At 37.5% G+C, this 10,152-nt stretch overlaps 1 protein-coding gene across 3 annotated transcripts in view; it reads left to right on the top strand.

Moving 5' to 3' along the window:
* The window catches only part of Cfap54 (cilia and flagella associated protein 54), a 293,504-nt gene that overhangs the window by 192,739 nt on the left and 90,613 nt on the right, over positions 1-10,152 (top strand). For 2 of the 3 annotated variants that reach the window (XM_048803590.1, XM_048803601.1), the window contains 4 exons: positions 896-1,053; positions 1,223-1,402; positions 1,509-1,635; positions 9,725-9,880. In XM_048803590.1, coding sequence (XP_048659547.1) covers positions 896-1,053; positions 1,223-1,402; positions 1,509-1,635; positions 9,725-9,880 — 621 coding nt within the window. Of the gene's footprint in view, positions 1-895; positions 1,054-1,222; positions 1,403-1,508; positions 1,636-9,724; positions 9,881-10,152 lie in introns of those variants that run through there. The other variant, XR_007347741.1, reaches the window with a different exon arrangement.

Genomic DNA, 10,152 nt, shown 5'->3' with positions numbered 1-10,152 from the left:
ATTCCCCTTTTTTTTTTTTTTTTTGTACCAGGGATTGAACCCAGGGTCACTTAACCACTGAGCCACATCCCTAGTACTTTTTATTTTGAGTAAGCATCTTGCTAAATTTTGCTGAGGGCCTCGCTAAATTGTGGAACCTGGCCTGGTACTTTTGATCCTCCTGCCTCAGCCTCCGGAGTTGCTGGGATTAAAGGCATGTGCCACCTTGCCGAAATATAGCATTCACATTTTCTAACTTTCTAGCTTGATCTCTTTCCAGAATTTAAAAATCTGGTATTAAATAAAAATAATATTTTCCAACATTATAGCATATATATTACCACAGTGCGAAACAGCAGGGAGATTTGTCATCTTGGAAAGTAGCTAAGCACAGGGGTGAGGAGCACCAGTCTTGGAACCATCAAATTTGGGTTCAGATGCTGGATCTACCACTTCCTCATCAAGTCTTTCTCAGCCAACTCTTTCAGTCTTTGTATGCCTCAGTGTCATACTCTGTAAAATGAAGATAATTATACCCACTTAATACGAGTGTCAGAATTAAATGGGCTAAACTTAATCTTAGATAATATAGCCTGGCACATATAAACGGTAGTACTTGCAGTGAGTAGTAATTATCTATTTGTATACCTCTCTATTCACTCATGATTCTCTCCCAAGTTTAAGTTATTTCATGTAATATTATTGTTACTTCACAGCACTGGAATATCCTAAAGTACTTTGCCCCAAATTACAACAATTTTTTTTTCTGCATTTCCTGTAGAGTCTGTTTTCCATCTTAATATCCTCTTGTTCTTTGACCTTATGCAATATTACTGTGATCGCATTGCAGATGTTATACATATATGCTTTCTTATTTTCTCACTGCATTTTAAATAGCCACACTTATTTATCTTAGAGAACGATTTGACAGATTGTTTGAGCCTCATCCGTGAATTATACATGGAAGCAAAAAGTGCAGAGGACTTAGAACTACAGGCTGAATTCTTGATGCAAGCTGTAATCCTTGGCCTGCAAGAAAAGCATTTAAAGGCAGATATTATCACAGACCTTCAGGTAAGAAGAAAACCTTGTTCATATTTATATTTAGGAAGGATTCCAGTTAGAATAAAAGGAGAGAATTTTAAATTCCATTAGGTACTGAATGCATACCAAGGAACAGGGCCAGTTCTGTTTCGGTGAATTAGAAAAGGTACTAGCAAATGGAATATTTTTATTTTAATAGGATATAATACATTTGCTTGAAGGAAAAGAATTTCTTTCTCCTCGATCTTCGTTAACTCTGGCGAAAAGCCTTGTTCTACTGGATGACTTAACAAAAGCTGAGAAATTCAAGGAATCTCCCTATTCAAAACCAGACAAGTTACAATTTTTGACCCAGGCTCACAACATTATTATTGAACAGGTGAGAATGTTTTTGTGTCCCACAAGATGTAGAAGTTTACCTTTTGTCTTTTTTTCTTATTACAAACTACATTAACTAATTTTTCATTATAATATTTCTTTCATAGATGCTAACTTTTGGGGAAACAATTGAGTTGCATTTATCAAGCACTGAATATAAAAATCTATTACAACCTTTGAAAAATATCTATCTTCCTCATGTTATGTTACTGGCCAAAATAAAAATGAGAATTGGTAAGAACATTTAAACATATATTGTACATGTTTAAATCTGAATGTTTGTGAGTATTGTGTGTAACAGATATAACATTTCAAGTTACTTTCAGTCAAGCTATCATATGAGTGCATTTAAAAGGAGTAGTATTTATGAACACTCTTGACTTCATTTATGTAACAGTTTTGATCATTTACCACATGTCAGACTCAGTGATGTATTTAATCTTTATATATGATTAGAGTATGAAGGTGATTACAATAATTACAACATGCCTAGCTACTTGTTTTGGACTATTGCGCTTTATCTAGTTAATCAATCATTTGGAATGAAATTATACCAACGTAGTATACTTTAGAATTACTGTGTATTTCAGAATATTTATTTTGAAAAATCATACAAACACAAAATACAAAACACATTTCTTCAATAACACTATTTTTGTCCACTAAATTACACCTGCTTTCTTTACATTTGTGACAAATTGTAAAGAACATTTAGGGCAGGAATATGTAAAAATGCATTATGTCTTTTAGGTTATGATGGATGCTTTTAAGTAGCTCTATCTTTAAAACTGCTTAACAAATGTCAATGAACTAAGAAAACAGCTTTAATAAATATATTAACGAAGGTGATATTCCTCTTCTCTGAGCTCTAATAACTTGTTTGTAAAATTTTAGGAAATAAACTTATGCCTTATAAATGTGGGAATTGTCAAACGTCTTCATATTTTTATTAAACAAGGTGTCTTGAAGGCACAGAATCTATGTCTCTTCATAATACATTAGCTGGCACCTCAGATAGTGGATTTGCTGATAACAGTATTCTAAATGCCAGGTGGGTGGTATGGTTTCCAGTTATCTGCATGCTGAGCCCTTTGAAGACACTCCGCTCGGTGTGGTCATAGCTGCCACCTCCTTCTGCCTCACTCCTGTGCCAGGGGAGCAGCTTCCCTCTTCTCAAAGTGCAGCCTCTTGACTTTGCTCAGCTCCCCAGCTCCTCTATCCTTCCTGGAGTCCTGCTCCAGCATTTTTAACCCTCTCTCACGTCTTCCACTGTCCTTACTCACTGTGTCCTTTTCTCACACTATAGATTTGTAAATATGTTCTATTCTTAAATTAATTTAAAAAAGAAAACAACAACAAGTACAGTAACAGTAACAAATCTACCCTAAGTCTCTCTCTCCCTCCAACAGCCACTGCCAGCTGGACTCCTCAAGAATGGATTCTGTTTCCTCCTTCCCCTTTCCTCACTTCCCAATTGCTCTTTATCTCACTCCATTCTCCATCCAGACCATAAAACCCGAACTTGATGAGGCCACAAAGAGTTAAATCAGTCATAACTCCAAGGTGATTTTTCTGACCTTGCCCCTATGGACCCAAGCAGCATTTGATACTGCCTGCTGACATGGCTCACAACTTCCTGGAACCGCTTTCCTAACCATTAGGCACTGCCTTGGGCCAGTTTTTCTCCTCCCTCTCTGATCTCTTCATTACCTTTGTAAGTTCTATTTACATAGTTTCTCCCTTTAAATAAACACTTTCCACTTATTTTTGTTTAAAGGACTCCTTATGATGTGGTCCTGGGCTACCTGTTCACCTCTTCAACACTCTAGTCTCACCGCACCACTCCAGGCGTATGCTTGCTTTAGACCTTTGCACTAGCTATTGTCTCCATTTGGAACGGTCTTCCCCAGAAACTCCACTCTCATATCCTTCTGTGGCTCTCGCACACATGTAGATACATTTCATTTAACTCTGTTTATCCTTCAAAACTCCTCTAAGCATTGCATCCTCTGGAAATCTTTTCCTGACCCTCAATACTGTGTTAGGTGTCTCATTCCCCTGCTAATTGGCTATTCTTATTGTAGCACTCATCAGATTGGTTATTAAGGCCAGTGTCCTTGCTTGAAGACTCCATTTTATTGTAAAGTTATGTTAGCCTTTCATCACTGTGACCAAAGTACCTGATAAGAACAACTTAGAAGAGGAAAAGTTTATTTTAGGATTATTAATTTATTCTAGGTTTCCAAAGTTCAGACCCCGGTCAGCCAGGTTCCATTGCTCTGGACCCCAGGTGAGGCAGAGCATCATGACAGAAGCGCATGGTGGAAGAAAGCTACTCAGCGCATGGTAGCCAGGGAGCAGAGAGAGGGGAGATGAAAAGGGAAGGGGTGGCTGGGCAGATGAACCCTTCTAGGACATGTCCCCCATGACCCTCTTCCCCCAGCCATGCTCCAGCTGCCTATAGTTACCACCCAAACAGTCAGTTCAAACTAGGAAGAACTGATTATATTACAGCTCTCAAAATCTAATCATTCACCTCTGAATATTCCCACATTAACATAGGAGCTTTAGGGGACACCTCATATTCAAACCATAACAAGACTTCTTAAGGCAACAGTTTTGTTTTGTTCTCCTGATATGCCATACACTTAGCACAGTGCCTAAAATCAATCAATCAAACAACTAATCGACCAATAATAGTGCTTTTGGACTTAGTTCCTCTAGGGGACTACTGTGCAATCACTAATAATGAATTTGCAGAAATTTTTATACAATGAAAAGATGTTTACTACATTGAAAAAATATACAAAAGCCAAAGTACAAAATGCATTTTATGTCATGATACCACAGGAAAACAAAGACAAGAAAGTTTTATACCAATGAACCTTTCATTGGCTGGTGTGATTATAGATAATGTTATTTTCTTCTTTTTGCTTAGCTCTCCTCTTTAAATCTTCCACAATGAACACACACAACTTTTGTGACAGAAAAAAATTGTCCAGGAAGTATTCCTAATAAAATCAAGCCCTTAGCATCTAGCACCATTTTTCACACATAGTAGAATATTAGAGCCTTTTCAAATATTTAAAGAAAATAAATGAGTGAACAGTGATGCAAAAAGAAGGTTAACAGAAACAAAAGCACAGGTGGAGAGTGCAGAGCAAGCTGGCTAGATGAGGGTTTGGAATCTGGAGGGCTTAGCTTGGATTTTCCCATTACTTCTTAGTTGTCTGATCTTACAACTTATTTAAGCTCTTGGACACCAGTGTCTTATCTGTGAAGTGGGAACAGGGCCATTTACCCTACATATTTGAAGTAAATGAGATAAAGTATTAAACAGTACCTGGCATAGAGCAGTCATGCAGTAAAAGATATTACTATTGTTATTATTCTTTACATTTTAATTTATCTTTTCTACTTACTTGACTGCAGTTTCCTTATCTATCAGTTTGATCAAGTGGTTTTCATCATTTTCTTTCTTTCTATTATTACTTTAGACCTCTTTTGTACTTTTCTTTTCTCAGTCCTCAGACTCAAGCCTGTGGGTCCCTTCTATCTTACCCAGCTCTGGCTGCCTCCTCCCTCTGGGCACTCTGACCTGCTTCCCTCCAGGCCCATCCCCAACTGGATGAGATCTTTGGGTGAATGCTATGTCCCTCCTTTAATCTCACCGTCTAGAGAAGATCGCTCGAATTTTTTCTCCTTCTTTCCTACTCTCTCCAACTGAGATGATTTAGTGCCTTTTGATGCCAATAATTTTATTTTTTTTCCCTTTGAATTCTTTCTTTTTAATAATAATATCCATGTTAGTCATCCTACCATTGGGCAAGTGCTGCTGCTTTTCCCTTCCACCTCGTCTTCGTTCATCTTCTCTTCCAGCCTGTGTCCTGCTTCATGGACTGTTCATTGAATCTTTCTGTCCTCTATTGCTTTCCCCCAATGGGATAGCCAGCTGCTATACTCTCTGAATTATGGTTCTCGGCAAAGGCTCTTCTGTGCTCTGACAGGTGAATGATGTGCTGTCTCACCTCGATGTCAGAATCTTGGGGTATGGCCTTTTCTCCAGGATTTGATAGATGTTATTCCACCATTTCTAGCTTCAAATGTTGCAAATGAGAACTGCAATGTCAGTCTAATTTTTCTTTTCGTTTGGTAAGAAATTTGTTCTTTCTGTCAAAAAACTTGTAAGATTTTCCCTTACTCGTAGTTCTGGAAATTTACCAGCACATGTCTGAGTATATGGATCTTCCTTCTCTGCCCTAGAGCACAATGAGCCTTTTGAATCTGCAGGAAAGTCTCTTTCAAGCTCTGGGAAATTTTCTTCTTGCTTAAGCACTGCATAGGCATGTTCTCTGTTCAAAGTTTCTTCTGCAGCTACTATTGAGAGCTGGAGCCAGCCTGCTTAGGTAAAAATCTCTAGCATGTGATTTCTTCTCCTTAGTCTTCTTATTTTTAAAATGGGGATGTCTTGGTCAATTAAAGCTGTTATAACAAAATACCCTAGACTAGGAAATTTATAAATAAGAGAAATTTATTGCTCACCATTCTGGAGGCTAGAAATCTAAGATTAAGAGTTGGTAGCTGATGGGGCTTTCTCTGCTTTATAAATGGTGCCTTTTATTGGTCCTTACATTGTAAAAGGGGCAAACAGCCTTCCTGAAGCCCCTTTCTATAAGGGCATTAATTCCATTCATGAGGGGTCCACTTTTACAACTTAACTACCTGCCAAAGTCCTGACTTCTTAATACCATCATTGTGGGAATTAGGTTTCAACGTATGAATGGGGAACACAAACATTCAGATCATAGCAGGGAACAATAATGGCCCTGTCACACAGGTGACTAAATAAGAAAGAGGTCTACCCCAGTACCTAGATCATAGTAGGCACTACTGAGTGTTGAATATTAATATTTGTATGTCGAGTTTAGATCTGTCTTCCAAGTCTATCATCTTGCAGAATTTCTGTTTATTTATAACATCATGATATAAGCATCATGATTATTTAAGATTATTTTCCCATAAATTAACTTGAGTTTTCTTATGAGATGAAAAAGTGGATTACTTGTTGTAAGTAGCAAATAAAAGTCACTTAAATTTCTATATGATCTTCTGTATCATTAACTGAGATGTCATCAATGACTGTCTTTTCAAAATCATCTGATACCTTTATATCTCTACATATGCTGTATTTTTTTCTTGCTTTAACTTGTCATCCTATTTGCAATCAATTTTATTTCACTGATTGAATCTTTCTATTCTCTGATGCTTTTCTGGTGGTTATATTTGTTCTTCCTCTTGCTGGCTGCTGGTTATCTTTTTTGCTTGGATGTCTTACTTTGTCTACTTAATTGTGGTTCAGGTCCAGCTAGTGGATTAACTTCAGCAGGGGTAATGCTGCAGATCACCATCAAAATAGCTAGTTCTGCCTCTACCAGCCTCCAGAGTGTAATTCCCTCCTGAGGCACCAGGAGGGTGCTCAGGAGTGGGGAGCACTTAGGTCACTGTCAGGTCCCTCACAGTTCCGGGGAAAGCCAAGAAAGCAGCCGTTCAGAGCTGGCCTTCTCTGGCTCTCTCAGACATTGTCTCAAGCTCTCTCCAGGATGCTGTCTCTGATTTGTGACCCAAACTGTCCTGCCTCTGTTTCACAGCATTTGTCTAGTCCAGAATGCACAAAATTGGGCACCAACTCTGCCTATTCTCGCCCATCGCCTTCTAGGACCCATCTGCCTCCTGCACCAGCAGCTGCTTGGTCAGGAGAGGTCAATGGATGGTTGGTTTAGATAGTGAAAGGGAGGCCAGTAAGGGCACACTCACGCAATCATCTGTTCAGAACCTTCCCACTCTCTCCCTTTCATGATTAATATTGACCATTGTTATGATGATTATCAGATATGAATTTAATTATCTAACATAAATTACTTAATTTTGTTAAAAGTTTTCATTTATGAAGCTAGCTTGATTTAGTTGGTCTCTCAAATTCCTTCCAGTTCAAAGATCCAATGAGAGCTATTTTTATGCCTTTCTAATCTGCAAATTTGTTATATTATCAGGAAATTTGATTTCCACATGAGCTTGAAGTACAGATTGTGTAAAATCAAATGTATTCTCTACTTTTCTGACTTCCTAATCTTGAAGATGTGTCACCACTCAATGACAATACTGTTGCTGCTTTTTAGATTCATTTGAAGCTGAACAGCTTGCTTTCTGGTATATTATATTAAATACAGACTTTAAAAACAAAACCAAAAGCAGACTTTCTGTCAAAACAATGTTAGTTTCACAACTTCTTTTTCACAGAGTTGATGTTTACTGGAAAAAGGAACGCTTCAATATTATGAGGCACAAAATAATCTCAGACTTGCTTTCTTTACAGTTATTCTTTATAATATAGATTGCATCACAAGAATAGAGCCACTTCAAGTTTTTTTTCTTTCTGAAAATAGAAGATAACATTTTGAGTTTGTTTTTAGAAAACAAGAATAAGCATCATGATTATTTAAGATTATTTTCCCATTAATTACCTTAACTTAAGCTTTCTTTGAGATGAAAAAGTGGATTACTTGTTGTAAGTAGCAAATAAAAGTCACTTAAATTTCATTGTTTCAATCCACCACCATTTTCTGAGGATCACTTATGTGCAAGAATAATGCTGGGGAGTGGTGATGTAATTGGGAACCAGTTGCCATCTCTGCCTTCAAAGAGCCTATTATTTAGCTGGTGAGGAGAGAGAAAATCAATAATTTCTAAATAACTAAATAATAGGCTCTTTGAAGGCAGAGATGGCAACTGGTTCTCTAGAAGAGAATGAAGTATCATTGTATATCAATACTCTGCACCATCCTGCCTGGTCCAGAGTAAGGGCTTAGTAACTTCTCTTTGGGGGATGTAAGGAAAAAGGAATTTTTCTTCCATCTTGCCATCCATATAGCATATTCCCTGAACTAAAAATTTACAAAAAGTACTATTCTTTTTTTGAAAAAGAACTTTTTGGCTTCTTGGAATCGAAAACATTTCCAAACCCAACAGGACTGCAGGTATTTTCTAGTTCTGTTACCTCACTGTTTCTGAGAAAGACACTTAAGACCCAGAGGCATGGAGGTTCAAAGCCTCAAATGACATGGTAGCTCCAGTGACTGGCCAGGACCCAGCACTTCAGCTGGAATCAAGCATCTGTACTGTGCATCCTATGCTGCCCTTCTGTTTATGCTCCTTTCTTGTATTTATTCAACTATTCTTCAAAGTAGTACCCCCACCCCGTTTTCTTCTACTCTTTTCCCCAGCCACTTTCTACTCTAGAATTACCAAAAGCAGGGTGCTCATCAGTCATCAGCCTGGACAACTTTCCCCAGTAAGCCAGGGCTCCCTAACCTGCCACCACAGAACCTTGTATTTTCCTTGCCACACACAATTATGGCTCTGCTCTTTACTAGCCATGTGACTGTGGGTGAATTACTTAAATATTTTTGAACCACTGCTGTGCCCTCTGTTAAGTTAGCATGATGATGGTCCCCACTCAGAGCTGCAAGCATCATAGGGATAATACAGGCTAAGTACATGAGATGGTACCTGGCATGTGGAAAGCAGTTAATTAACCTTAATCTATTATTCATTTTGATCTTTTTTATCTAGTGCTTAAAAATACAGAAAATATTTGCTGCATTAATGTCTGCATTACTTCTGTTTTCTTGTCTGATGGTGAATAGCATGTCTAATCCTGATTTTGAGGCCACATAGGTTAAAAAAAAATGTGTGTTCCTTCCACCAATCCTTTATTACGTTAAGTGATGATGGTCCCATATAAGTGTAGCAGGGACACTTGTCCAAAATGGATTTGCTATCTAGTTGGGATGACAATGCATACATACATACATACATGGCATAGCATAGCAAGCAACCACTGTAGTACTTAATAGAAAACCACTATCTAGCAATGTATGCAAATTTTGATGGGAGCAACATAAAACTCCCAGATGTTTCTCTAATAATGATCTCATCTCAGAAATATAAAAGTTGTTTTGTAGAGCATCATGAAATTTTAGAACTAAAAGAGACTTGAGATATCATCTCTGATTTTAAAAACAAGATAATAAGTTGGGGAAAAACAATAATAAGTTGGAAATTTACAAAAGATATAATTATGGCCATTCATTGAAATATTGGGTATTCTTTTTCCTTAAACTATATCTTGGATCCTAAAAACCATGAAGACCACCAGAGTTGTTAACAAATACCATTACTGTGAGAGAAGAATGGTATCGTGGAGGCTTGCTATGAACACTGTGTATTTTATTGTTTTGCCCCCACCCACTTGTTTTCCTTTTAGGACATACATTAGCCAAACAGGTATATAACAGTAATAAAAAGAAGGACTCCTCAAAGTGGTTACCTGCTCTTCATCTTTTTGATGTTGCACTGAGGCTCTGTAAGATAACGGCTATGGAGGAATATGAGGTAGAAGCTGAAATCCTCTTTCAGAAAGGTAAGACATACTTGGGGTCAGAACTATATAAAGTTTGTAAAATATTTTTCTTTTTTTTTAATTTTTTTTATTTTTTAATTTTTTATTGTGGGTTGTTCAAAACATTACAAATTTCTTGACATATCATATTCGACACTTTGATTCAAGTGGGTTATGAACTCCCACCTTCACCCCATACATAGATTGCAGAATCACATCAGTTACACATCCATTGATTTACAAATTGCCATACTAGTGTCTGTTGTGCTCCGCTGCCTTTCCCATCCTCCACC

Source organism: Marmota marmota, unplaced genomic scaffold (assembly GCF_001458135.2).
Source record: "Marmota marmota marmota unplaced genomic scaffold, marMar, whole genome shotgun sequence".
Taxonomy (NCBI): domain Eukaryota; kingdom Metazoa; phylum Chordata; class Mammalia; order Rodentia; family Sciuridae; genus Marmota; species Marmota marmota.
The sequence above is the reverse complement of the archived record's forward strand: the minus strand, read 5'-3'. Positions and strand labels throughout refer to the sequence as shown.